This window comes from Dicentrarchus labrax, unplaced genomic scaffold (genome assembly GCF_905237075.1).
Source record: "Dicentrarchus labrax unplaced genomic scaffold, dlabrax2021, whole genome shotgun sequence".
Lineage (NCBI taxonomy): Eukaryota > Metazoa > Chordata > Actinopteri > Moronidae > Dicentrarchus > Dicentrarchus labrax.
The window spans coordinates 19,087,687-19,115,680 of NW_026136721.1; the positions used below are offsets into that span (position 1 = coordinate 19,087,687).

The 27,994-nt window shown below is 40.4% G+C and overlaps 2 protein-coding genes and 1 long non-coding RNA gene across 11 annotated transcripts in view; 1 reads left to right on the forward strand and 2 right to left on the reverse strand.

Annotated features, from left to right (window-relative positions):
• The window catches only part of LOC127354380 (uncharacterized), a 29,335-nt gene extending 17,133 nt beyond the window's left edge, over positions 1-12,202 (reverse strand). For 3 of the 6 annotated variants that reach the window (XR_007881528.1, XR_007881526.1, XR_007881525.1), the window contains exons 1-4: positions 11,927-12,202; positions 10,035-10,842; positions 9,829-9,939; positions 9,667-9,735 (exon numbers count right to left, since the gene is read on the reverse strand). This is a non-coding gene — a long non-coding RNA (uncharacterized LOC127354380). The remainder of the gene's footprint in view (positions 1-9,666; positions 9,736-9,828; positions 9,940-10,034; positions 10,843-11,926) is intronic. The other 3 variants (XR_007881529.1, XR_007881527.1, XR_007881530.1) reach the window with 3 other exon arrangements.
• Positions 700-21,390, forward strand: LOC127354359 (lysozyme g). Of its 4 annotated transcripts, XM_051384250.1 has the most exons (6): positions 848-867; positions 12,847-12,924; positions 13,062-13,258; positions 13,350-13,500; positions 13,586-13,657; positions 21,211-21,390. In XM_051384250.1, the coding sequence occupies exons 1-6, from the start codon at positions 864-866 to the stop codon at positions 21,273-21,275; spliced, it is 567 nt and encodes a 188-aa protein (XP_051240210.1). In that variant the 5' UTR covers positions 848-863; the 3' UTR covers positions 21,276-21,390. The 4 variants fall into 4 exon arrangements, with proteins under 4 accessions (XP_051240211.1, XP_051240210.1, XP_051240212.1 ...); XM_051384251.1 differs by lacking the exons at positions 12,847-12,924; positions 13,062-13,258; positions 13,350-13,500; positions 13,586-13,657; positions 21,211-21,390 and adding exons at positions 1,227-1,304; positions 1,442-1,638; positions 1,730-1,880; positions 1,966-2,217 and having other exon boundaries at positions 700-867; XM_051384253.1 differs by lacking the exons at positions 848-867; positions 12,847-12,924; positions 13,062-13,258; positions 13,350-13,500; positions 13,586-13,657 and adding exons at positions 19,909-20,070; positions 20,410-20,487; positions 20,615-20,811; positions 20,903-21,053 and having other exon boundaries at positions 21,139-21,390.
• LOC127354353 (zinc finger protein Gfi-1b) lies at positions 21,385-27,771 on the reverse strand. Its single transcript, XM_051384238.1, has 6 exons — positions 27,382-27,771; positions 24,050-24,358; positions 23,601-23,845; positions 22,778-22,903; positions 22,472-22,637; positions 21,385-22,282 (listed from the first exon to the last, which is right to left on the reverse strand). Exons 2-6 carry the CDS (start codon positions 24,309-24,311, stop codon positions 22,104-22,106), a joined length of 978 nt encoding a protein of 325 aa, XP_051240198.1. The 5' UTR covers positions 24,312-24,358; positions 27,382-27,771; the 3' UTR covers positions 21,385-22,103.
• Between the last annotated feature and the right edge of the window lie 223 nt (positions 27,772-27,994).

Here is a 27,994-nt window from a genome sequence, read left to right on the forward strand (position 1 = left end):
TCCCTATTCTGCCTCTGATTAGCTCTGATCATTACATCTCACTCCTCATGCCCAAACCTAACCAACCTGCTTTCTGTTTCGATTGCAGACCAACTCTGTTAAAAGAAACACACTGATCAGCTGTAACAATATAACCAGCTGGGCACCCTGTGGTCATGTTATACAGCCCCATAAACAACAAACTGTGATGCACTGTGTGTTCTGACACCTTTCTACCAGAACCTTCGCTCTCCATGTGCATCAATGAGCCTTGGCCACCCCTGACCCTGTCTGCGGTTCACCACTTTTCCTTCCTTGGACCACTTTTGATAGGTACTGACCACTGCAGGCCGGGAGACTCCACAAGAGCTGCAGTTATGGAGATGCACTGACCCAGTCGTCTAGACATCCCAATTTTGCCTTTGTCAAAGTCACTCAAATCCTCATGCTGCTCATTTTTCCTTCTTCACATCAACTTTGAGGACAAAATGTTCACTTGCTGCCTAAACCCCACCCACTGACTGGTGCTATGATAACCCCAGATAATCAGTTTTATTCACGTCACCTGTCAGCCCATAATGTTATGGCTGATCAGGGTTTCGAAGGTGAATCCCACCCTCACAGTGAAACCAAAAGTAAAAGCTCTTTTTGGGTTGGAAGGTGAAGCCCCTCCCTTTTCTGCCTCTGATTGACTCTGACCGTGACCTCATGCCTAAACTTAACCAACTGAAGCAATGAAGTCGATGAGGGGCGGATAGAGCAAAGTAGACATACCGGTATAAATATCCTTCATGCGCACACTAAAGAGTGGACAGAGAGAGAGAGAAAGACTGTGTTGCAGCTCATTCCAGTTTGAAATACAGCAGCAGAAGAAGAACAGGAAGATGGGTGGGTGTTTCTGTAATTTTCCTGTTTGTAGAATTTGACTTTAATGTGCTTGTGGTATAAACGCAACCTAAGAAAGAAACACTTATTCCACATAGTGTGTCCTACTACTTTTTTCATATTAATTTATATTAAATGTTTGTATGTGTCGAAGGTAATTTTACAGCACAAGCCTACGCTGTATATCTACTCTATTCTATTTTCCATTTGTAGTTTTGTGGGTCCTGTAGTGCCAGGAATGCTATAACATGTACATGTAACTGCAAAGTCCATTGAGGTCCTCAAGATTAATGTAATTAAAGTAATGTTGATTTGCAGGTGTGTTGATAAATAAAATAATCAAATATACTGAACATTTGCAGCTTATGGAAATATCATGAGAGTTGAAACTACCGGTGCTTCATGGCAAACATCTCAGCAGGACAGTCTGGGATACTCAGGTAATCTGCAGTATATAAACAGCAGCTGATTTTATCAAAAATAGTTGAAAAAGTAATCCTGTAGTTTTCAGGTATATGGATTGAAAGGGACATTTTTGCATTATGGCCATAATCCTGTTTGATTTCTCTCTCTAAAGGTGTGAAGGCATCACACACCATGGCACAGACTGATGCAGGCAGAATGGAAAAGTACAGGTCTAAAATCAACAAAGTAGGAGGAAGTTGTGGAATTGATCCCGCTCTCATTGCTGCCATCATTTCCAGAGAATCCAGGGCTGGAAATGCACTCACTAATGGCTGGGGAGATGGGGGTAATGCCTGGGGACTGATGCAGGTTGTAATAAATGCTACTGTTTTACTCATATCCTCTTAGTAGAGTGCCACATTACAATACCATAACACCAGTGTTCATCCCATTTTTGTAGGTTGATGTTAATCCAAATGGAGGTGGACACACTGCACAGGGTGCGTGGGACAGTGAGGAACACCTCAGGCAAGCGACCGGGATCTTGGTTAATTTTATCAAACGGATCCGCAACAAATTTCCTGGCTGGAACACAGAACAGCAGCTTAAAGGTTAATCTTACTGAACCAGTAGATTCGCTCTACGTTCTTAAGTCTCTTTGATTAGTTTTGTTCTCATTTGTATTTGTCTCTGCAGGAGGGATCGCAGCCTACAATATGGGGGATGGAAATGTCCATTCCTATGAACATGTGGATGGCTGCACAACAGGTGGAGACTACTCCAATGATGTTGTTGCCAGAGCTCAGTGGTACAAAACTAATAAAGGCTTTTAACAGCTGAAGGTGTCCACAACAACATTATTCAAAACATATCCTACAAATCATAAAGAAAACACTCTGTAATGTGTGCTGTGCGCCAAATAAACAGAATGCAAAGCAAAACCATAAATGATATCTGTATTTATTGGGCTCAGTGTGAACTCTTGTTGTGATCATCTGCAGAAAAGTAAGGAGGAAAGCATTCAGTGTGGCCTTGTGTACTGAACTGCACTACATCCAGTAGTACTACATCATTTACTTACGCTGCACTACATTCATTCTAGCTACTGGTTTCAGCTGCTTTCAAAGTGAGAGATGTAATGAAATCATGTAGTCACCAGTTTGTGTTGAAGCTACATTTCCACAATGTTAAATCTGTGTACTGTAGACCGAAAGTAAAAGTTCAGCTGCACATAAACCTTGGAGTTCACCCCTCACATGATCACAGATCTACAGAGAATATGGACAAATCATGTGGGGAAATAAATAGTATTTCCCTTGGCACAAATAATGGTGGACAACGCTGTAATTAACATGAGGGTAACTCAGAATAGTAAGTACTATTAGGATTTTTACATCTCAACAGGTACACAGTAGATCAAAGGTAACCATTACTTCCAAGTTGTAGGGTCCTGAAATAACTACATTACTGTGTTGGAAACCTGTGAGAAGAGTAAGAACAGTATCTTTCTTCCTTTTGTGTCCTGAAAGGCAGTTAAATGTAAAATATAAACAACTATAGCTTGAGATGGAAGATTTGACTTCATCATCACAACATGAAGTCAGTAGCTTAATGTCCTGAATGTGTTTCCGCTGGTAATAGGCTGAATATTGACTCGGTCGTGTCAGTCAGTGGTAGGTGCAGTGGTGCTCTTGGTGCTGCCACAGGTCCACTTTGTGCTGGAAGCCGTAGAGGCCACAAAATACATGAATGGTCCTATCTAAATGTTACACACTGGACCTAAATGGTAGGATCCCATGTTCCCTTAACTGACAGACTTCCTGAGAATAGTGTCACTCTGCCTACATTGCCGTTTCAGATTCTGAAAAATATTTAACAATTAGACATCCTACATAGTTAACGAGCATTTTTATCTCACAAAAAATAAAACAGCATAAATGGCAATTTATCTGATAATCCTACCTATAAAAAAATATTTTTAAATCAATCCATACTTTGGGCAACCCTGGTATAAATGCTTGTAAACACTAAAGACATTTGTTTGGGTCATAGACAATACTGTGAATTTAAAACTTGAACCTGGGTACCCTGGTGGTCATAAGAGATATACTCCACACATCAAACTGAGTTTGACAGTTTTACGACTTTGACCTTTGACCTAATGAGGGGTTAAAGTGGGTCATAAAATTCAAGTCAGGGAAGCACTGGTAGAATGTGCTGGAAATGAGGTGTGTAATAGACACACACACACACACACACACACACACACACACACAGGTTACAGAGCAAGTGTTGGGTTAAATCGGGTTTACAATTCTGTGGTTCGTTACTTTAATCAGCAGTCCAGGTCATTTAGTTTTGGTAGCATTACAACAAACAAGCTCTCAGAGGACCAATGAGAGGAGGTGTGGAAATCACTCCGTACGATTCCTTAAAATGAGTCTGTGTCCGAGAACAGGTAAACAACAAACAAAACAAAAAATCCATGTCAGCAACATCGACAACAACAAATGCAGAATTTACAGCAGAAGAGACTCACCACATCTTGTATTCGTCTGTTTTACAAAGTGTTTATGGTGGAGGACGGCATTCCTTGTACTCCCTGTATACAAACTCCAAGATTATGACGGGGAGCCTATTGATGGCTCGTTTTGAGGCAGAGTTGCAAAAAGTAAACATGGCTAAAGACAGGACGTATTATGTAGAAGAAATATTAAGACAACGTACCGTTGAGGGTGAAAAGAAGATTTTGTTACGATGGAAAAACTGGCCCAAGAAATTCAGCTGGGTTTTTAAACAGCACCAGATAATTACGGTTCAAACTCATGGTACGACTGTTTATCCCAGTGAAATAACATTTTGCGTCAGCATAAAGACGCTCATATTTCTATGATGTATAAATGAGTATACATTTTGACCACTTCAGGGTGGTCGGAGGCTTGATAAACATCATCCAGAATGATCAAATCAGGAGGAACCAGCTCTGTGTTTTCAAAAGAATCAGGCAGTCCGTCAATAAATGTTATCTTTTTCAAAGATAACATTAAATTTATTTATTTTTTAATCAATCACGCCCTCTCGAGACCCCGAGGTAACCTTCCACCAACTCCCTGACGCTGTCCAAGTTGACTCGCTCACAGCATTCTTTGGTCTGGGTGACACCCTTGACACGTAAGACTACTTTTTAAGGGGTCTGGTTTGGTAAGCGTAACTTTTGGGACCGGCGGCTACAAATTCTTGAATGCTGTCACCGTCCAGCTCGTCAGTCAAATCCCCAAGATATTGGCTAATTTCAGAGGGGTGTCCCCTTCTTTCACCACATATATCAGGCTGTCAGTATCCATATAGAAAGTTTTCTTGCACCCGTTCCAGATAACTGTACAATTTGAGACAGGCATAGGCGGTAGTGAATGTGGCGATAAACACATTATTGGCTCTACCGTGAGGTACGACACACTGCTTGTGGTAATATCACTGAATCATAGCGGTTTTGTCACACCTGCCTCTTTGCAGGGTTCACTTAAATTTTGTCAGCATCTAACTGTATACCCTGATGCACTTTTCTCTGCTTTCCTGATCAACGGCCTCGGGTGGGTAGCCTGACGCTTCCTGCTTACCTTTCAGGAAGGTGTGCATGTAGCTGACAAAAATGAAATCGTTACATCGGTCAAAGTGCCACACTTCGATGATCTTGGCAACTGTATACCCCAGTTCGAGAGCCTTGTTTAATTCAACACTAACCCACACTCCCGTCAACGCTCTGACTTGCTCATCGCATCTACAGGGACCCGACTGATTGTTGATTTCAGCACAGGTACAGCAGAGGGTGAACACCAATTTACCTCAAGATGTTCTGTATGGTAAAATGGGTAAAAGGAGATCCCTAGGCGAGTAGATGGCGGCTTTGATTACCCCAAAGTAGTTTTGAGGCGCGTCAAAGTCTTTGTCGATGATGGTGGGGTGACCTAAGGGGTAGGAAAAGATACAGTTTACATATGGGTACAACATAGTAAGGCCCCATTTGTTTCTCTCCCTTGTTTAATGAGTGTTGGATAAAGATATTTTTGCTGCGCGCTACCCACTCTAACCACTGAATGGAGGCGTGAAAGTAACTTTTGGTTTGGCGTCTGTAGTTATCGGGCGAAGGTATTGCTAGGGTTTTAGGGAGGGAGGAAATTTGTGAGAAATACCTTTATGCAGGCAGAGGTGATGGTGATGCGGCTGAAAGGGTCTACAACTGTGTCCCTGAGAAACTGATTTCTGAATGTGATACAACCCTTGGCGAGAATAACATAATATTTACAGTATCGCAGAGCTTCCCTCTCAAAGGGAAACGTACCCTGACTTGCTCTGTACCAGCCGTAAAACTCTTCCTGCTGAGGCAGAGTCATGCGTTCCACTCCGTAATCATGCGGCAGAGGGTAGGGCCCTATTTACTGTGAATTCTTCTCTGAACTGAAGCCATGAGGGTAATAACCCTTGGTCTGATCAGGGAAACGCTTTGGGCATAGCGCTAAGACGCATGGTGAGGAAAGACAGGGAATCTGAATTTTAAGTTGCAATCGGGATCTTGGAAACAGAATTTTACTACCTTGCATGATGAGAGAGGGTTCTATTCCCATCTCTATCATGTTGTTGAGGATCAAGTAGCTGTCAAATCCTTCAGCATTATGGGCTACAAACATAGCGCTCTGGTACGTCGGCCTCCTGAAATGCAGGAGAAAGTCCCTGGCAGTTTAAACCATAAGATGACCAACGTTCACCAGTGAGCATATTGGTAGACACAAGAAAAGGTTTGTGCCCATCATGCTGACCAACAATCATTTCAAAGTCGTAGAAAATCAATTTCTCCATATGACCGTAGTTGGAGGCAGAGGCTGAAAGTAGCAACAGTGATCGTCTGTCAGAGGCGGGGGTTAATTTCTCTCCGCACATGTTATATTTAGGACCTTTACCTTTAGCCGCATAGTATGTTTTTTGCATTTTGGCATCTTTTGATCGTATCACAAGTACTGCTGCAGGTTTCGCCCGAAGGTCTTGCTCTTGGCTCTTTATGTCTGTCAAAGCACAAAGGCGTACGGCATGTCCTGTTGCAGTCGGTGCATACTACGGTTTGGAGCTCATGCTTAGTACAGTCAGGGTCATTACAGACGGAGCAGTGACCTTTGCATTGGTGTGCATAGGGCTTCATGTAGCTTTTGTAGCAGTAATGGACATACGGGACCCCTAGAAAGGCTTTGAGATTTTTTATTCCGTAATAATGGTTTTGGAATAAAAAGAGAAACGGGATTAAATCTGTCAGGGAAAACTGACTCAAATTGAGAGAGGGGTTGGCGTTCTGGGCTTCTGTAAAAACAATTTTTACGGTTCAGAATAGTCTCAAATTTGCCGACATCAGTAAAGGTGACAGCACAGACGGGCAAGACTTTGTAACTTGAAATTAATAAATTGATGACGTGCTAAGCTGATGGTGAAGCAGAGGCAACCATTTCTATTTACTGCAATGTACGGATGCCGTTTAAAAAAAATAAAAATAATGTATGTATGTTTTTGGCCTTTTATTGCTTTTATTGATAGTAACAGCTGAAGATAGACAGGAAAGGGGGATAGAGAGAGGGGATGACACTCAGCAAAGGGCCGCAGGTCGGATTCGAACCCTGGGCCGCTGCAGCAACTTGGTACAAAATTGAACAAGATCCGGTATGTTTCTGGGAGGGGGAACGGTGAACACACTTCTCATCTCTAGATTGTTAAACAGATTGCGGGGCACAGTCAGTGTTGGAAGAGGAGGATGCGGAGGGAGTGGTGGCTGAATCAGCTTGCCTCCCCACATTCCCTCAACCCTGTTAAACATTTCTATTAACTTCTCTATTTTCCTCTAAATTTGGATCATGAAATGGTTTGAAAGAGGGAATAGGCAGAACTTAGTTTTCATTTGACTGCGAGCGGGAGGGTGACAGGGTTTGGTGGAGGTTGAATATGGTTTTCAATACCAGAAATTACTCGGGTTTCATTCAATTGCGAGTGGGAGCAGGAGGACGATGGAATCTGGTTAAGCTTTAGGAGAGCGTCTTCTAAAGGGTGAAAAAAGTTTTCAAAATCAGAAATTACTTGGTTTGCATTTGACTGCGAGTGGGAGGAGGAAGAAAAGTAGGATGGTTTTGATTAAGGTGTTGCAGAGAGTCTTCTAAACTGTTCGGGTGCTGAGGAATTTTCACCTACATTAGCATCGGCTACATCTACCGGAAGCTGGGGAGATTTAGTTTAATTCTTTTACTGCTAGCTCCAAATCAGAAAGGTAAAAAGGTTCTAAAAAGTGTTCTTTATCCATTTATTCAAATGGCCTTACTTACTTTTCTTTTTGTGATCAAGTTTTTATTTTATTTTAAAGAAAAATACAAATAGGTATATGCACGTTACAAAAATAGAGCATTAAAATATATATTCACATACATACCTATACATATGCATATATACAGATACATATGAAGAAACAACTAAAATAAAATAAATAAATAAATAAAATCAAAAATCACAACCCCAAATATAACCCACCCACCCCCTGGATCCAGAACTCCATATCTCAGTCACATATTACACCTGAAACCCACAGAGGATAGTTAAGAGTGAATGCCAAGCCTCTATTGCTGACTCTTTTGCTCCGCGGACTTTAGCTGTCGACAACTCCAAATAAACAATATCCAAATATGTGAAAACCCATGCTCGAAAAGATGTGGAGGTTTCCAACATGTGGCAACTCGTTTTTTTGAAGCCGTAAGTCCAGCCAACAATGCTCTTCTCTTGTCCAGTGTCAAACCCAGCCTTGACAAATCATTCAAAATAAGTGTAGCAGGCGAACAGGGAAATCTAATCTTAAACAACCTAGAGAGGTTAAAGGCAACCATCTTCCAAAATTCACTGGGGTACACTCCCAAAACACGTGAAAATGACTGCCAATCACTTTGGAAGAACAGAAAGTGCCCGTAGGATCCTTAATAACCTTCATCAAATGAGGCTATATATGTATATAGTTATAATGTACTTGCTGATGATGAGGGTTTCTGGATGCTAAGCCCACACTGATCCACACTTTATCCCAGTCAAATGTAAGTTCAAATCTGGAACATCTCTCCTCCACATCGTGTCCAGCGCCAGAGGTCTGTAAGAGTGCTGCAGTAAGAACCAGAAGAGTCTCGATACAAAACCACTTGTGCTCCCAGCAGAGTGAAACAATTTACGAAGTGGATGTGGTGTGAGAGGGCCCTGTAAAGGCGCACCATTACCTTTCAAAGTCGATCTCAGCTGCAAATGAAAGAGAAAGGAGGTACGTGGTATACCATGCTTAATACATATGTTCTGAAAAGTAAGTAAACACCCCCCCCGCCTCCGACGGTCTGGGCCCTGTATAGAAAATTATATAAAACACTCCATCGAGGGCGCTGTTCTCCAAACCACATAGCAGTACACACAGACCGTAACATACGCCACCGGGGAAGAGTTGAGTCTTTCAAACTAGTGCGCGGTACAAACACTGGAAATAGTTCAACTTTCTTTTTAAGCTTTAGCGACTTACCCGATGCTCCGTTGATAGTGCCGGCTGATTCTCTTACCAAATCTTCGAAGAGGGGGATTTCAGAGTATGTATACAGATCGGGGTTAGGACGTTTAGAAGGCCACAAGCGGTTCGTGGAGGGTTTGGCTTGTTTCTGGATGAATGAGCGGAGAGGCTGTGACTCAGAGCGGGTCATCCACTAATCAGAAGGTTGTGGGTTCGATCGCCGGCTCCTCCCGCCACATGTCAAAGTATCCTTGAGCAAGATACTGAACCCCAAATGGTGTGTGAATGTGTATGAATGAGTTAGTTTCTGTTCGATGGACTCGCTGAGTGAATGTGTGTGAAAGGGTGAATGTGGCATGTAATGTAAAAGCGCTTTGAGTGGTCGGAAGACTAGAAAGGCGCTATACAAGTACAGGTCCATTTACCATTTACCTCTGCGATGTAGTCTATCAACCCTTTGGATGCATACGGATTTCTACCCCGTTTTAGACTCCTTGCACCGTCTACAAAATCCAATAATGTCTTATAACACAGAAAATGTTTTAATAACAAATACTTTTTTGTTATACTAACATACTAATGTCCCTCACTCAAGTGTCTTCTTCACATATGACACATATGACTAACGTTAGTCAAGTTTCTAAATGTGTCCCTGTAACCTATTAGCATTAGTTAAAAACTACTGTATTATAACTTGTAGCAGAAAGGTTTATTAATAGCATTTATAGATGACCAAGCAGAGAGTGCAGCAATGAACTAATATCTTTCAGATCATCAGAAGTTACATGTAGAAAAGACAATTATTGCAAAAAAACAAATAAAAATGTTTAATCACTTACCCGGATACACAATTTCTTCTTCAGGAGGAGGAGGAGAAGATGGCTGAATTACTGATGAAAGCTTGTTTTCTAAAATAAAAATCAATACTATATTTATATTTTCCTTTTTTTTCCTAAAGAACTGAAAATGTTAAAAAAGAATCAGTTAAAGATTTCCCATACCGTGATTCATCTTGTTGACATGGTGCGTTCACTGACTCTGGTGTCTGATTCAAGCAGGTGGGAAAAATGACAAATCTGGCAGCTCAAAGACTGGTGGGATGGCAGCTACCTCTGGTGGAGGAAGAGCAGATTGCAAGTAAGAGTTATGGCAAGATGTATTCCAACTCACCAGTAGACCAGTCCAGATGAGGGTTGTGTTTGATTACCAGGGGTGTCCAAGGATCAGAGGTGCATTAGGTGATGGTAGGACATGGAGCTGAAATTTGTTCACGGTGGTTTCCAGAGAGAAGCAGAAGCACAGGAGCACTTTGGTGGGTCACATGAGCCAAAAGCCTTCCATCAAGAGCATTAGCCATCAGGGGGGGCTGAGTGCAGTCATCTGAATGCCTGCCTGGAGAGCAAATTCCCGATCCATAAAGTTCTCATCGGCTCCAGAATCCACAAAAGCTGACAGAGACCAAGATTCATTATTCCAAAAAAAGAGTGTCTTGCATACTAGGTCGGGGAACAGACAAAGAAGTTTGGCTCACCAGTATCCTCAGATCTACCGATGAGCCCTTCCTTTTGGCTGAAGGGGGCAGGTGGCGAGGAAAGGACCAGTCTGACCACAATATATGCACTCACCCGCTCCCTGAACATTTCCCTGAAGTGGCTGATCAAAAACCTTCCTCAGCTCAGAAATGAAATAGTAGCAGTAGCCCAGTTTAATACATTCCCCATATGAAGGCCCACTATGAAGGTTATTTTGGCACTGTCATGTAGAAACAACGATCTGGCAGAGAGTGAATGAAGAACCAGGGTTGATATACTGCAGGACTGATGAGTTGATGACTTGCAGGTTTAAGCAGTCGGACAAGTGAGCAGGTAATCAGGTCCTCAGACAACCACGGAGAGTGGGAGGAGTCCCCCACACAAACACAAACAGAGACAGGAACACCAGGGAGGGGAAAACTCTAGAGGCTACTGACCAGACAGACTTCTCTTGTCTTCACCTTCTCCGTCTTTCTCTCCGGCCTATATACAGGGGTGAGATAGATGGTGCTGTGATCAGAAGAACCAAGGCGGGGCCAATGAGAAGCCTTGTATACCCCTTTTATAGAACCATTACATACATCTAGAGTCTTATTCATCCTGGTTGGGCAGGTGATGTACTGGTAAAGATTAATTTGTTTAATTTGCAGTTATTAAAATCTCCCAGGCATAGTGCATCAGGGGAAAGTAAAGTTTTTGAGTCAATCTATAGATGGTGTCAGCAGCAATTTGGGCATTTGCTTTTGGGTGAATGTACAGTAGTGTTATAAATAACTGTTGGAATTTCCCTGGGAAGATAATCCTCGTGCCTAAACCTAACCAACCTGCTTTCTGTTTCAATGATGGATGCCAAAACCACATGTGGAGACTACTCCAATGATGTTATTACCAGAGCTCAGTGGTACAAAATAATGTAGGCTTTTAAAACCTGAAGCTGCATAATATCTTAAGAAATATAGATCAAACAATGTCTGTAACGAGTGCTTCTTTGAATCCTTTTAGATACAACGTCCATTCCAATAGACATTTCGAGGATATCTCGGGTTTATGATTACTGTCCCCTGACTCCCCCCAAATGCACAAACTTGTGTCAGTCTGAGTTTCACATCATCTGATGTTGCATAGCTGATGAAGCAAGGAGGAAGCATAAGCCATCATTTCTGTTTAAACTGTGTTTACAGTAAACAAGATGTTATATAACTTATATACATGTATATAAGTATGTACATGTATATACAATATAAAAGGTTTACAGCATTTACTCCATCCTATCCATCCATTGGAAAGGTCTGGGGATTTGAATGTCACCTAAAGGGAAGCAGGGAAATCAATAGAGAAATACTGTTTTGTGTGACTGTTCTGATTTGATTTCCTAATGATACAATCAGATTATAATGCATCCTATTGAATATTTACACAGAATATTCAACTCAGAAAACTTTGAACACACCACTCTGGACTGAGCCTTTGTTTTTATCAATCATTTCGTTAAAATAATAAAAATATATACCAACGTGTTTTAAACTTGACTTTATATTAACAATTCATTCGAAATAAATAAACTCACTTTTTTGTTGAAGAAGGTTATAGAACATCCTTGTTTCTCAGATGTGTTCAAGGCTATTGATGTTTGTCAGCGTACTGCATAGGGAAAGTAAAAGTTCAGGTATGACTTAAACATTGAGACTTTTCCTATCATAGTTGTGCAGATCAAATAAGTCTGAGAGAGGGCACAACAACAACAAGAACTGGTAAAAACTGAGTGAGGTGGAGAACATTAGTGAAATCTCAGCTGTCAGTGACATTTATTTCCTGTAAATCAGCTGCTTTCACCTGATGTTCTCCACTGGCACCACCCATCCTTTGCTGAGTAAACAGTTTTTTTATTTTGGGTTGGAAGGTGAAGCCCATCCCTATTCTGCTTCCAATTGGCTCTGACTGTGACATTACACTCCTCATGCCTAAACCTAACCAACTAAAGCAATGAAGTCAACAGGGGGCGGGTCGAGCAAAGTAGACATACTGGTATAAATATCCTTCATACGCACACTAAAGAGTGGATAGAGAGAGAGAGAGACAGACTGTGTTGCAGCTCATTCCAGTTTGACATACACCACAGAAGAGGAACAGGAAGATGGGTGGGTGTTTCTGTAATTTTCCTGTTTGTAGAATTTTACTTTAATGTGCTTGTGGTATAAACGCAACCTAAGAAAGAAACTTTGGGATACTTATTCAACATAGTGTGTCCTATTACTTTATATTAGATGTTTGTATGTGTCAAAGGTAATTTTACAGCACAAGCCTACGCTGTATATCTACCGTACTCTATTTTCCATTTGTAGTTTTGTGGGTCCTGTAGTGCCAAGAATGCTATAACATGTACATGTAACTGCAAAGTCCATTGAGGTCCTCATGATTTGTGGTAATGTTGACTTGCAGGTGTGTTGATAAATAAAATAATTGAATAAATGAATACAATTTTTGAAGGTTATGGAGACATCATGAAAGTTGAAACTACTGGTGCTTCGCAGAAAACAGCTAAGCAGGACAGTCTGGGATACTCAGGTAAACTGCAGTAGATAAACAGCAACTGATTTAATAAAAAATTGTTGAAAAAGTAATCCTGTAGTCTTCAGGTCTATGGATTGAAAGGGACATTTTTGCATTATGTCCATAATCCTGTTCTGGATTTCTCTCTAAAGGTGTGAAGGCATCACACACCATGGCACAGACTGATGCAGACAGAATGGAAAAGTACAGGTCTAAAATCAACAAAGTAGGAGGAAGTTGTGGAATTGATCCCGCTCTCATTGCTGCCATCATTTCCAGAGAATCCAGGGCTGGAAATGCACTCACTAATGGCTGGGGAGATGGGGGTAATGCCTGGGGACTGATGCAGGTTGTAATAAATGCTACTGTTTTACTCATATCCTCTTAGTAGAGTACCACATTACAATACAATAACACCAGTGTTCATCCCATTTCTGTAGGTTGATGTTAATCCAAATGGAGGTGGACACACTGCACAGGGTGCGTGGGACAGTGAGGAACACCTCACCCAAGCGACCGGGATCTTGGTTAATTTTATCAAACGGATCCGCAACAAATTTCCTGGCTGGACCCCAGAGCAGCAGCTGAAAGGTTAATTTTACTGAACCAGTAGATTCACTTTACGGTCTTAAGTCTCTTTGATTAGCTTCGTTCTCATCTGTATTTGTCTCTGCAGGAGGGATCGCAGCCTACAATATGGGGGATAAGAACGTCCGTACTGTTGAAAATGTGGATGGCGGCTCAACAGGTGGAGACTACTCCAATGATGTTGTTGCCAGAGCTCAGTGGTACAAAACTAATAAAGGCTTTTAACAGCTGAAGATGTCCACAACAACATTATTCAAAACATATCCTACAAATCCTAAAGAAAACACTCTGTAATGTGTGCTGTGTGCCAAATAAACAGAATGCAAAGCAAAACCACAAATTATATCTTTATTTATTGGGCTCAGCGTGAACTGTTGTTGTCATCATCTGCAGAAAAGTAAGGAGGAAAGCATTCAGTGTGGCTTTGTGTACTGAACTGCATTACATCCAGTAGTACTACATCATTTACTTACGCTGCACTACATTCATTCTAGCTGTTGGTTTCAGCTGCTTTCAAAGTGAGAGATGTAATGAAATCATGTAGTCACCAGTTTGTGTTGAAGCTACATTTCCACAATGTTAAATCTGTGTACTGTAGACTGAAAGTAAAAGTTCAGCTGCACATAAACCTTGGAGTTCACCCCTCACATGATCACAGTAGGTGCATTGGTCACAAAAATTAATGTGGAGTCAGTGTCTGTAATTATGCTAAAACAATGTCGGACTCCGTAGTTTTCTCTGGACCCCTGCCCAATCTGACCAGTGGTGACATGTATAGCCGCATGTCATCATTCCAACGCTGGCTGTCAGGGTGGTGTCCAGAAAGCGATGTGGGCTTCATTCCATCACCTTGTGAGGAAAACCTGGTCTGATTAGGAGAGACGGCATCCATCCCACTTTGGATGGACCGGCTCTCTTATCCCGAAATATGACAAAGTTTATTTCTAAAACCTGACAATCCAGAGTTGGGACCAGGAAGCAGAGCTGCTGTCTTACACATTTCTCTGTGCTTCCCTTAGAACAGTCACCCACCCAAAACCCCATAGAGACTGTGTCTGTCCCCCAACCACCTAAATTATTTAATGAAATAAAAACAAGAGGAATTAAACATGAAAACCTAATACAAATTAAAACTAACTCCACAGTAGCACAAAACAAGAGAATGAAATGTGCACTGTTAAACATCAGGTCTCTTTCCTCTAAAGCTGTTTTAGTGAATGAATTAATATCAGATTATGATATTGATTTACTTTGTCTTACTGAGACCTGGTTGTCCCACGAGGAGTATGTTAGCCTAAATGAATCCACCCCCCCAGTCATATTAATACTCACATTCCTAAACTAAATTATAATTCATTTGAAAGCCTTGTTCTTAGTCTTTCTCATCCGACCTGGAAAACACTGCAGCCAGTTCTATTTGTTATAGTGTACCGCGCTCCTGGCCCGTACTCTGATTTTATATCTGAATTCTCAGAGTTTTTATGAAGTTTAGTCCTTAAATCAGATAAAGTAATTATTGTAGGTGATTTTAATATCCATGTGGATGTTAACAATGACAGCCTTAGTAACGCATTTATATCATTAATAGACTCAATTGGCTTCTGTCAGATTGTAAATAAACCAACTCATTGTTTTAATCACACTCTTGACCTCGTTCTATCATATGGCATTGATATTGAACATTTAATAGTCTTCCCACAAAATGCCAGAGGAGCTTATTATTTAGCACTAATAGAAGAAAAGAAGAACAACCCCAGGTTCCTCTTCAGCACTGTAGCCAGGCTGACAGAGAATCACAGCTCTATTGAGCTACGTATCCCCATAACCCTCAGTAGCAACGACTTTATGAGCTTCTTTTTTGATATAATTATAACCAAATGCCCTCAACAGGTATCGCTGTCTCTCCAAGTTCAGGAACTTTAACAAATGTAAAATCAGATATATATTTAGAATGTTTTTCTGCTACCGATCTTCATCAGTTAACTTCAATAATTTCTTCATCGAAGCCATCAACCTGTCTATTAGACCCGATCCCAACTAGGCTGCTTGAAGACGTCGTACCCTTAATTGGCACTTCTTCACTAGATATGATCAATCTTTCTTTATTGTCAGGATATGTACCACAGTCCTTTAAAGTGGCTGTAATTAAACCCCTTCGTAAAAAACCCACTCTTGACCCAGGGGTTGCAGCCAACTATAGACCGATTTCTAACCTCCCCTTCCTTTCTAAGATTCTGGAGAAAGTAGTCACCAAACAGTTGTGTGACTTTCTACATAATGATAGTTTATTTGAGGATTTTCAGTCAGGATTTAGAGTTCATCACAGCACAGAGACATCTCTGGTTAAAGTTAATAATGACTTTTTGATTGCTTCAGACAATGGACTTGTCTCTGTACTTGTATTATTGGATCTTAGTGCTGCATTTGACACCATTGACCATAATATTCTTTTACAGAGACTTGAGCATCAAATTGGCATTAAAGGAACCGCACTAAGCTGGTTTAAGTCATATTTATCAGATCGCTCGCAGTTTGTACATGTTAACAATGAATCCTCCATAAATACTAAAGTTAGTCATGGAGTTCCACAAGGTTCTGTAGTTGGACCAATTCTATTCACTTTATATATGATTCCCTTAGGCAAGCCCGATGAAATTAATCAGTTATCTACGTTACAAACATGTCTTAAGGACATAAAAACCTGGATTCTTGTTCTTGGCCCCAAACACCTCCGAGACTCACTGTCTAAAGATATAATTACTCTAGATGGTATTACCTTGGCCTCTAGCACCACTGTCAGGAATCTTGGAGTTTTCTTTGATCAGGACATGTAATTTAATTCCCACATAAAGCAAACTTCTAGGACTGCCTTTTTTCATTTACGCAATATTACAAAAATTAGACACATCCTATCACAGACGGATGCAGAAAAACTAATCTATGCATTTGTTTCTTCTAGGCTGGATTACTGCAATTCCTTATTATCAGGTTGCCCCAATAAGTCCATTAAGACGCTCCAATTAATTCAGAACGCTGCAGCACGAGTACTGACAGGAACTAGAAAAAGAGATCACATCTCTCCTGTACTAGCTTCTCTGCACTGGCTCCCTGTAAAATTTAGGATAGAATTTAAAATCCTCCTCCTCACCTATAAAGCTCTTCATGGTCAGGCCCCTTCATATCTTAAAGAGCTCATAGCACCCTATTACCCCACTAGAACACTACGTTCTCTGAATGCAGGGCTACTTGTGGTTCCTATAGTCTCTAAAAGTAGAACAGGAGCCAGAGCCTTCAGTTACCAAGCTCCTCTCCTGTGGAACCAGCTTCCAGTTGTGGTTCGGGAGGCAGACACCCTCTCCACATTTAAGAGTAGGCTTAAGACATTCCTCTTTGATAAAGCTTATAGTTAGGGCTGGATCAGGTGAGTCCTGAACCATCCCTTAGTTATGCTGCTATAGGCCTAGACTATCAGGGGATTTCCCATGATGCACTGAGCTCCTCTCTCTTTCTGCACTCATTCATGTCCCATTAATGCATGTTACTAACTTTACTTCTTCCCTGGAGTTCTTGTGCTTTCTCGTCTCGCAGGTTTTCATGGATCCTGGTGGAGCATCCTGCCATGGTCCTGCTTGACTCCCATTGTTAATATCCCTGATATCATTGTTGTTATTATTATTATTACTACAGATACTATTATTACTATAATCACTGCTCATTGTCCCCCATCGATGCTGTCGTTGTCGTCGTCATCTTCTTCATGCTCATCATCATCATAAGTCACTACTATTAGTGTAGTTGTTGCTACTGTTGTTGCTGTGCACTTTTGTCTCTGTTTCTGTCCTTCTGCCGTTATCTCTGTTCTCTCTCTCTCTCTGTCTCTCTCTGTCTCCTTCTGCCTCTCTCTGTCTCTCTCTCTCTCTCTCTCTCTCTCTCTCTCTCTCTCTCACCCCAACTGGTCGAGGCAGACGACCACCCAGACGTGTGTCCGAGGTGGGTCGGTCATCCTTGTGTTTTGCTGTGTTAAACAGAGGAACCCACAAGCAGAACACAAGCTGGGTTAAATTTGATTACTAAAAACAGGGCTTTTTTTTGTAAAACTAGTTGGTGGCCGATGAGATGGTGAGGTGAAGCTCCAGCTGGTAGTGGTGAGAGGATAATAGCTGAGATCTGGGGCAGAGTGGAACTGAAGGTGGAGGCAGTGTGGCTGAGCAGAAGGAGTGGGCAGGTTCGCTGAAGATTAGGTGATGATCCTGAGGCACAGGAAAAAACAAGGTTAAGTATGTCAACACGAAGGAAAAAAACTTATGTTCAGTTTCACCAACTGGGCAAGAGAATTGCTACCAAACATGTAGAAACAACGATCTGGCGGAGAGTGAATGAAGAACCAGAGTTGATATATTGTAGGACTGATGAGTTGATGGCTGGCAGGTTTGAGCAGTCAGACAAGGAGAAGCCTTGTATACTCCTTTTATAGAACCATAACATAAATCTTATTTGTCCTGGTTGGCCAGGTGATGTACTGGCAAAGATTAACTGATTTGTTTAACTGGCAGTTATTAAAATCTCCCATTAACGGGCACAGGGCTTAGTGGGAAAGGGAGTGGAGTTTTTGAGTCACTCAAATTAGATGCTGCAATTTGCAGCAGCAATTTGGGAATTTGCTTTTGGGTGGATGTACAATACTGTCACAAATAATTGGGGGAATTTCCCTGGGAAGATAATCCTCATGCCTAAACCTAACCAACCTGCTTCATGTTGCAATTGCAGACCAACTCTGTGAAAAGAAATACACCGATCAGCTGTAACATTATGACCACCTGGGCATCTAATACATCAACATTGAGGACAAAATGTTCACTTGCTGCCTAATATATCCCGCCCACTGACAGGTGGTATGATAAGTAGATAATCAGTGTTATTCATTTCCACCTGTCAGTGCCCATAATGTTATGGCTGATCAGTGTATATCAAACTTATCAAAACGTATTATCTAGTCTAGTCAAGTATCATATTTTGGAGTCTGTTGATTTTTGAAACTGATTTGATCACGTCAAGTCTACACATGAATTAAGTCTAAATTATAGGGTTAATATGCACTTAAATATAAAGTCTGGGGAAGAGATCAGTCTGTACAGAATCAGAATCAGAATTAGGTTTATTGCCATTTAAGTTTTTACAAAGGAATTTGTCTTGGTGTATTGATGCATAAGATATACAAATATACAAATCACACAAAGATAAGCACTTTTAAAATATAAATAAATAAAGATAAGACAGATAAGAAACGTGCAGAAAATTTGAGTGCATTAATGTAATGCATATATAATTTAGAGACAGCATCTTCATTCCAGACCTTGACTTCTCTTGTCTTCACCTTCTGCCTCTTCAGTGTTGGCCTATATTCAGGGGTGAGATAGATGGCGCTGTGGTCAGAGGAACCGCTGGGCCAATGAGAAGCCTTGTATACTTCTTTTATAGAACCATAACATACATCTAGAGTCTTATTTTTCATGGTTGGGCAGGTGATGTACTGGTTAAGATTAAATGATTTGTTTAACTTGCAGTTATTAAAATTCTCCATTAACAGGCACAGAGTATGATGGGAAAGGGAGGGGAGTTTTTGAGTCACTCTGTAGATGGTGCAATTTGCAGCAGCAATTTGGGCGTTTGCTTTTGGGTGAATGTACAATACTGTCACAAAAATTGGGGGAATTTCCCTGGGGAGATAATCCTCATGCCTAAACCTAACCAACCTGCTTACTGTTGCAATTGCAACAGCAACAGTAAGCAAGAAACTCTGTGAAAAGAAATACACCGATCAGCTGTAACATTATGACCACCTGGGCAACCTGGGCAAATTTTAATGTCACGTTGTTAAAGCGCATCATTTCTGTTTAAACTGTGTTTACAGTAAACATGAGATGTTATATAACTTACACATGTCAAAATATGTAAAAGACTTACAGCATTTACTCATATTTTTTTTATTTTTTTATCCATCCATTGGAAAGGTCTGGGGATCTGAATGTCACCTAAAGGGAAGCAGGGAAATCAATAGAGAAATACTGTTTTGTGTGACTGTTCTGATTATATTTCCTAATGATACAATCAGATTATAATGCATCCTATTGAACTTTGAAAACACCACTCTGGAAATAATAGTGTTAACTATTCATTAGAAATAAATAAACTCACTTTTTTCTTGAAGAAGGTTATAGAAAATCCTTGTTTCTCAGATGTGTTAAAGGTAATGTTAGCTGCTTTCACCTGATGTTCTCCACTGGCACCACCCATCCTTTGCTGAGTAAACAGTTTTTTTTATTTTGGTTTGGAAGGTGAAGTCCATCTCTATTCTGCCTCTATTTGGCTCTGACTGTGACATTACACTCCTCATGCCTAAACCTAACCAACTAAAAAAATGAAGTCAACAAGAGGCGGGTCGAGCAAAGTAGACATACCGGTATAAATATCCTTCATACGCACACTAAAGAGTGGATAGAGAGAGAGAGAGACAGACTGTGTTGCAGCTCATTCCAGTTTGACATACACCACAGAAGAGGAACAGGAAGATGGGTGGGTGTTTCTGTAATTTTCCTGTTTGTAGAATTTTACTTTAATGTGCTTGTGGTATAAACGCAACCTAAGAAAGAAACTTTGGGATACTTATTCAACATAGTGTGTCCTATTACTTTATATTAGATGTTTGTATGTGTCAAAGGTAATATTACAGCACAAGCCTACGCTGTATATCTACCGTATTCTATTTTCCATTTGTAGTTTTGTGGGTCCTGTAGTGCCAGGATTGCTATAACATGCACACGTAACTGCAAAGTCCATTGAGGTCCTCATGATTTGTGGTAATGTTGAATTGTGTTGATTAACAAAATAATCAAATATACTGAACATTTGCAGATTTTGGAGACATCATGAAAGTTGAAACTACTGGTGCTTCACAGAAAACATCTAAGTGGGACAATCTGGGATACTCAGGTAAACTGAATTAGATAAACAGCAAAACTTGTTGAAAAAGTAATCCTGTAGTCTTCAGGTCTATGGATTGAAAGGGACATTTTTGCATTATGGCCATAATCCTGTTCTGTTTGATTTCTCTCTAAAGGTGTGAAGGCATCACACACCATGGCACAGACTGATGCAGACAGAATGGAAAAGTACAGGTCTAAAATCAACAAAGTAGGAGGAAGTTGTGGAATTGATCCCGCTCTCATTGCTGCCATCATTTCCAGAGAATCCAGGGCTGGAAATGCACTCACTAATGGCTGGGGAGATAAGAGAAATGGCTGGGGACTGATGCAGGTTGTAATAAATGCTACTGTTTTACTCATATCCTCTTAGTAGAGTGCCACATTACAATACAATAACACCAGTGTTCACCCCATTTTTGTAGGTTGATGTTAATCCAAAAGGAGGTGGACACACTGCACAGGGTGCGTGGGACAGTGAGGAACACCTCACCCAAGCGACCGGGATCTTGGTTAATTTTATCAAAAGGATCTGCAACAAATTTCCTGGCTGGACCCCAGAGCAGCAGCTGAAAGGTTAATTTTACTGAACCAGTAGATTCACTTTACGGTCTTAAGTCTCTTTGATTAGCTTCGTTCTCATTTGTATTTGTCTCTGCAGGAGGGATCGCAGCCTACAATATGGGGGATAAGAACGTCCTCACTGTTGAAAATGTGGATGGCGGCTCAACAGGTGGAGACTACTCCAATGATGTTGTTGCCAGAGCTCAGTGGTACAAAACTAATAAAGGCTTTTAACAGCTGAAGGTGTCCACAACAACATTATTTGAAACATATCCTGCAAATTATAAAGAAAACACTCTGTAATGTGTGCTGTGCGCCAAATAAACAGAATGAAAAGAAAAACCACAAATTATATCTGTATTTATTGGGCTAGCGTGAACTCTTGTTGTGATCATCTGCAGAAAAGTAAGGAGGAAAGCATTCAGTGTGGCCTGGTGTACTGAACTGCACTACATCCAGTAGTACTACATCATTTACTTACGCTGCACTACATTCATTCTAGCTGTTGGTTTCAGCTGCTTTCAAAGAGAGAGATGTAATGAAATCATGTAGTCACCAGTTTGTGTTGAAGCTACATTTCCACAATGTTAAATCTGTGTACTGTAGACCGAAAGTAAAAGTTCAGCTGCACATAAACCTTGGAGTTCACCATGATCACAGATCTACAGAGAATATGGACAAATCATGTGGGGAAATAAATAGCGTTTCCCTTGGCACAAATAATGGTGGACAACGCTGTAATTAACATGAGGGTAACTCAGAATAGTAAGTACTATTAGGATTTTTACACCTCAACAGGTAAAAAGTAGATCAAAGGTAACCATTACTTCCAAGTCGTAGGGTCCTGAAATAACTACATTACTGTGTTGGAAACCTGTGAGAAGAGTAAGAAGAGTATCTTTCTTCCTTTTGTGTCCTGAAAGGCAGTTAAATGTAAAATATAAACAACTATAGCTTGAGATGGAAGATTTGACTTCATCATCACAACAACACATTCATTAGCTTAATGTCCTGAATGTGTTTCCGCTGGTAAAAGGCTGAATATTGACTCGGCCGTGTCAGTCAGCGGTAGGTGCAGTGGTGCTCTTGGTGCTGCCGCAGGTCCACTTTGTGCTGAAAGCCGTAGAGGCAACGAGGGCAGCGGTAGGGTCGGTCATCCTTGTGTTTACGGCTGTGGGTGATGAGGTTGGAGCTCTGGCTGAATGCTTTCCCACATATCTGACACACATGAGGCTTCTCCCCTGGCACACAAACACAGCACAGGTCATTTGAATACACAGGATGTTCAAACTAAACACTAAAGACATTTGTTTGGGTCATAGACAATACTGTGAATTTGAAACTTGAACCTGCAGTTCAGTTTAATAATTTCTTAGAAATTATTCAGGCTTTTATATTAAAAAACAACCAAAGAAGATATACAAACCCACCAGTGTGTATGAAGGTGTGTTTCTTCATGTCAGACTTCTGGTGGAACCTTTTGCCGCAGAACTGGCAGGGGTAGGGCCGGGTGTCTGAATGTATGAGCAGATGGGTGGAAAGGGTGGAGGAGCGCTTGAATACTTTTCCACACACTGTACAGCCAAACGTCCTCTCCTAAAACAACAAGCACCGCAGTTGTGGATCCAGGAGTGTTGTTTAAATGCATTAAATTGATTATTCAAGTGTGCATTGTGCATTTTGTCCAAAGGCATTAAAAAAGGCTAACTCCGTAGAAAAAGAAATGTGATGCTGACCTTGCCCCTGCATAGTGACCGCTCAGTAAAAGTCCTGCTGGACTCAATGAGTGCTGGTGACAGCGTTGATCTGCTTCCGTAGCTCTTGCAAATGTGAGTCTTCAAACTTGACAGGCATGAAAATATCTGCCAAGACAAGATGAACAGTTTAACACTGGAGAACTAAAAAATAATATGTCTCCCATTTTTACATTTGTTCCATTTCTGTCTTTTAACTTCTGATCACTTTTGCCCTTTGTAGTAAATTCATGTCAAAAGTCGAGGTCCTAATCTGTTCACACATTCTTCTATAAAAAGACCACATATCCACATTTATAAGGACTTTGTATAACCTGACACTACCACACCCACAACAATTACCAGATTAAAAAAAAATATTTTGGGGCTTAATTGATCAGTATAATAATTCAGGTTATTGTTACTAACTTAAGTTATTAAGGAATTGGAAGACAAAACTAAACTAATGACCTTCCTGTCAGCCTCAGTTGTACTTTGTATTTAGTGGTAATTAGCAAATGTCAGCAGAAATGCTAAACTAGAATGGTGGACGTAGTAAGCATTAGCATCTGCAACATTGTGGTCATTGTGACCATGTTAGCATGCTGTTGTTAGCTAATAGTTTTCATAGTAATCTTTGTGGTGTTTTAAGGGGAACCACTATTGTACTACACTATGAGCTTACTTATAATGGAAATAAAGTTAGTTTAACTCAACTCAAGTTCCTCTAGTATCCTCTAACTTCCCCTTTCAGCTGAGCTATTTTCCTCAGTTGTTCTTGGTCTGTAAGGCTATTGTAATACAGTGTCATGGAGGGATGTCATACTTTGCTACAGAATGGACACTCTTGCCTCGGTGCACTGATCCTCGAGCATCCACGGCTCCTGGTCTCTCTCGGGATCTGAGGGTGCTGAGCCGGGTCTTCCAGTCCCATAGACAGTTTATCTGAATATCTTGAACTCACATGAGGTCTGGACCATACTGCTGGTGTTGGAGTGCTAGACTCTGCTTTCTCCACGGGGCTCAAAGTATTTGAGTTGACAGGACTGCATGGCTCAGTAGATCTACTGTCTGAATACAAAGACAAATATTTTAATTCATTAGCTGCTTTTATGCAACCTTCTGAAACTTTGGAATGATTAACATATATGTGTCCTGTCCTATGCTTTGACTCATCCCTGTCATCTTACTGTAAATCATTTTGTTATTTGAAGTTATCTAAGAGGAAAATTGCTTTATTTTCCAAATAAACAAGTATAAAGCTCTGTCACCCACCATAAGATTTGGGACTGAACGGCTGAAGGTGCCCACTTCCATCAGAGTGGTTGTCCACCTGAAGGCTCTGCTGCAATACTGCGATGGGCACTGCGTGATTATGTGGTGTTTCTGTTGTGGAGTACTCCAGGGGTGTATCCCAGGACCCTGTCTGTTTTCCTAGCTGGCTAAATGTTATCGGGGTCAATCCAGGGCTGGGGCTTCTTGCTGCAGGCCGAATATGGTGCAGCCCTCCTCGCTTTACCAAGAAAGAACGAGGCATCACTCAGGAGGAAGGAGGACCTGCTGTACTCCCGAAATCAAAGTCATCTGGAGGATTAAAAAAATGTAATGAATGATAGTGTTAGTGATGACATTCAAATGTACAGCCTACCTCCTTCCTCCTACCAAAGATACACGTGGTGTTTGTATTCCCCACCAGAGGGCAGCAGAACTGTACATATACTTTGTTTCTTGCTTGAATCTGTGTAAATATGGTATTAAAATTTTTTATTATGTTTTTGTCACATCTGACCAACAATCTTTTTTTTTTTGGTCAGTCTGTTAAATTCAGCTTGACACACACTGGGTGGCCTGGCACATGCCCTGCTGTCAGCAGTGCCTTGCTTGATACTAAAGGTTTGATAGGTGGTTTTCCTTGGTCTGGTTCTACCGTCTTTGGAGCTTCTGTTAACCTCCATTCACACCGCAGGTGAAAGCAGGTGAAAGCAAGTGAAAGGCAAATCTGACTAAAACTGACATTTGGATAAAAAATTCCTACAAACCTGGTTTGTGACTGTGTGACACAAATAGTCATACCAGAATTTCAGCGTCATCACTTAACATCAACACATTTCATGAGTAAGTGTTAACATTTGAGCAAATGTGTAGCTGCAGGAGGGGTTAGTAGAACACAAATGAGGTGTTAAACCACATAGCAAAAAACAAAATACAAGGTGAGTGTTGCATGCATTTAACATTAATAAATGAATAAAAATAAACGAGAAACTATATATTTAAGACACATCCCTCTTCTCTCCACTCCGTCGAAAAGATAGCAGTAAACCATCACAACATGAAGGGACTTTTATAAAATGTTGATGGACAGTTCCCTGGTCTCCTCAGAAAGTAAAAGGCTTGTGTGCTGTGAGGACATAAGTAACGAGGTTACTACAGAGGATTGGCAAGAGATCTGTTCAGCCACTCAAACACAATCAATAAACACTTACCAATATAAACTGATAATGAGGTTATATATAACACCAACCTTGTAAAAATCTATTAAATGCCCATATTCCTGAGATATGTATCCAATGTGGAACAAAGAAAGGCCTGTTATTTCATTGTCTATAGGACCACTCGAGGTTTCTGGTCAAAGATTCTGTCTACACGTGTATGGTTGTCTGCGGTGGTGGGAGAAGTCCTCAGGGCAGTACTCATAAAATTTAATGAAAGTGCCAATACAACAATTTAAGAATACTTACCTGCATTAAAAATTCTACTCAAGTACAGAAGTATTATCAGATAAATATACTTGTGCTCAAGCTGCAGTAAAATGGCTCTCGAGAATAATATCTTGTTACATTATAAGATCGTTCATACTGATGCAAGAATGTATAAGTAGCATTTTACGGTTGTAGCTGGTCGGGGTGGAGCTTGTTGTTTCTACTTTATATACAGTTACCTAGTTAAGTCCAGCGGTTCTTAGGTCAGGCCCCTGCAAAGGGTCATGAGATCTATCTGAAGGGTTGTGAAATTAATGGGGTAAGAAAGAGGATAAATCAAAGCTCTGGGACACAAATCTGTATCAATAATTTGGGCTTTTTCTCTAATCTTTGCTTTCTTTGTGAAATAATGGATTATTTTACTTCCTTGAGCAACAGTTTTTTAAATGAAACCATCTGAAAAGTTTATCCGTAAAATATTAACAACAAATGAACAACGACTATACATTGCTTCTATGTGAGGAATCAAAAACAGTTTGACACCACTGATTTAATCTTTAACAATTCACTGTATTTCATAAGCTTTTTAAATAAAAAATCTTAATCCAGAAAAACTAATAACTACCAACTACATCTGTCAAATACATTTAGAGAAGGTAAAAGAGTACAATATTTCCCTCTGTAATGTAGAGTAAAGCAGCATAAAATAGAAATACTCAAGCGTCATTAGGACACTGATTTCTTACTTATACTGTACCTATAATAATCTCAAAATTGTGCTTAAGTGCAGTACTTGAGTAAATGTACTAGTTGCCTCCATGGCCTAAACTGTGTATCGTTGTAATCTCAGAAAATTCCTTAGAATCTAACCTAACCACAAAAACACACCTACAGACTAACATCTCTGTATTACAAACAAAACATAGCATAGCCCACTTTTTGAAACCAGTTGACAGACCACTGATGGTATATTGTTATATATGTTGGTGACATAATATGTGCACATTTGCTTATAAGTTTATTCTTTTAATCTGGTATGTTTTACTTTGAGGTGTTGTATTAAGTATTGTTATATTGCACCCTATTGCACCGTATGTGCTTGTTCATATGTGTTTGAACATATACATTTGTTGAACTGTTTTTCAATAATTCACTAAATATATGTGTTTTAAAAAAAGAAACTGCTGTGACTGCAATAGATGTCAGTTTTATAACAGCTATGAGCGACTTGAAATTAGTTTGACATGTTCAAACTGGTATTGAATAAGATTGACACATTCAAAATGAATTGACGGCCTCCTGCTCAAGGAAGGGTCAATGTGGGTCTGACCTTTCATTTTATCATGAAGATTTACTGGTTTACTTCGACCGTGACTTCTCTGGCTCTGTTTTTGCTCGAGCATGTCGTGTTAACTGTGGTATTCGACATACAGGCCTGTGAGTCCAATCATCTGAATTTGGATTCTAATCTAGATCCTTTATCTCAAGGATGACCAAAGCAAACACGACATCCATAATCTGTAGCTCAATCTGAACACACTTAATATTTTTTCAGGAATGCGTTTGGTGTCTGTAAAACTACATAAAGTCAAAAAATTTGACATTTCTGTGATGTTTGTGTCACTATGTGCCACATGGAAATAATTACAAAGCTACAGGGTTATCATTTGAATCAATACAAAGTAGATTTGTTGAATATAGATCATTACATATGATATAATGTGACTTGTTTTAGCCTACTCTTTGTCTAGCAGTCCCCAAACTCTATACCTGTCAAACAGTCTGAACTTTCATTATGTTAAAAGGTACCAATAAATACACATCAGCAAACCAAACCAAAGCTGTAGTAGCTCTCAGTCAACCAGAAACATGAAGTTTGTTATTAAAAATAAATATGCAAATACTCACCAGATTTTTACATTCCACAAGTGCTTCTTAACGTCACACAAACTTTACACTAATAATTAAACTGATAAATTAGTTTAGATAAAAGTCTCATATCAAGTTAGAAAAACGTAGAGTCAGTTTGTCACATGTGAGGTCAGTCTGCTCTGAGCTGGATTGTGAGCCGTTGATGTTGTCTGCAGGTCGGTGTGATGAGAGTGAAGGACGAGGAAGTGTTTCAGCTCTGACACCTTTTGAGTCGACAACCACACTGCTTCCTCACACAAACCTACACACTGCACACTAGCAGCAGCACAACATCTGTCTAGTTCTACTTTTTTAAAACTTTTCTGTGGAAATTGAGGATATATAACAGTGGTGCACAAACTTAACACAGCATTAGAGTAATCTAGGGAAGACAGATAAAGCGGAGGTTGGGAGGAAGAGGGTGAACAACGGTGCTGAAAATTCTTTAGAAAGTGTTGACATACCGTGTCGACACAGCTGTGTTACAAAATAGACCATTGGGGTCAAGTTAAAAAGAAGCTGGCTGATGCAATAGCAGATTTGCCTTTTTATAGCATTAAATGAAAACATTCATTAATGAGAAAGAGACACAGCAGGAGAAAATGTTTGT

Coding starts and splice junctions, on each gene's coding strand:
- LOC127354359 (XM_051384251.1), top strand. CDS start 771: ATGCGCACACTAAAGAGTGGACAGAGAGAGAGAGAAAGACTGTGTTGC. Junction 1,305..1,441: donor GGACAGTCTGGGATACTCAG/GTAATCTGCAGT, acceptor CTCTCTCTAAAG/GTGTGAAGGCATCACACACC. Junction 1,881..1,965: donor CACAGAACAGCAGCTTAAAG/GTTAATCTTACT, acceptor TTGTCTCTGCAG/GAGGGATCGCAGCCTACAAT.
- LOC127354353 (XM_051384238.1), bottom strand. CDS start 24,311: ATGCCTCGTTCTTTCTTGGTAAAGCGAGGAGGGCTGCACCATATTCGG. Junction 23,846..24,049: donor GTTCAGTCCCAAATCTTATG/GTGGGTGACAGA, acceptor CTTTGTATTCAG/ACAGTAGATCTACTGAGCCA. Junction 22,283..22,471: donor ACACACCTTCATACACACTG/GTGGGTTTGTAT, acceptor TTTGTGTGCCAG/GGGAGAAGCCTCATGTGTGT.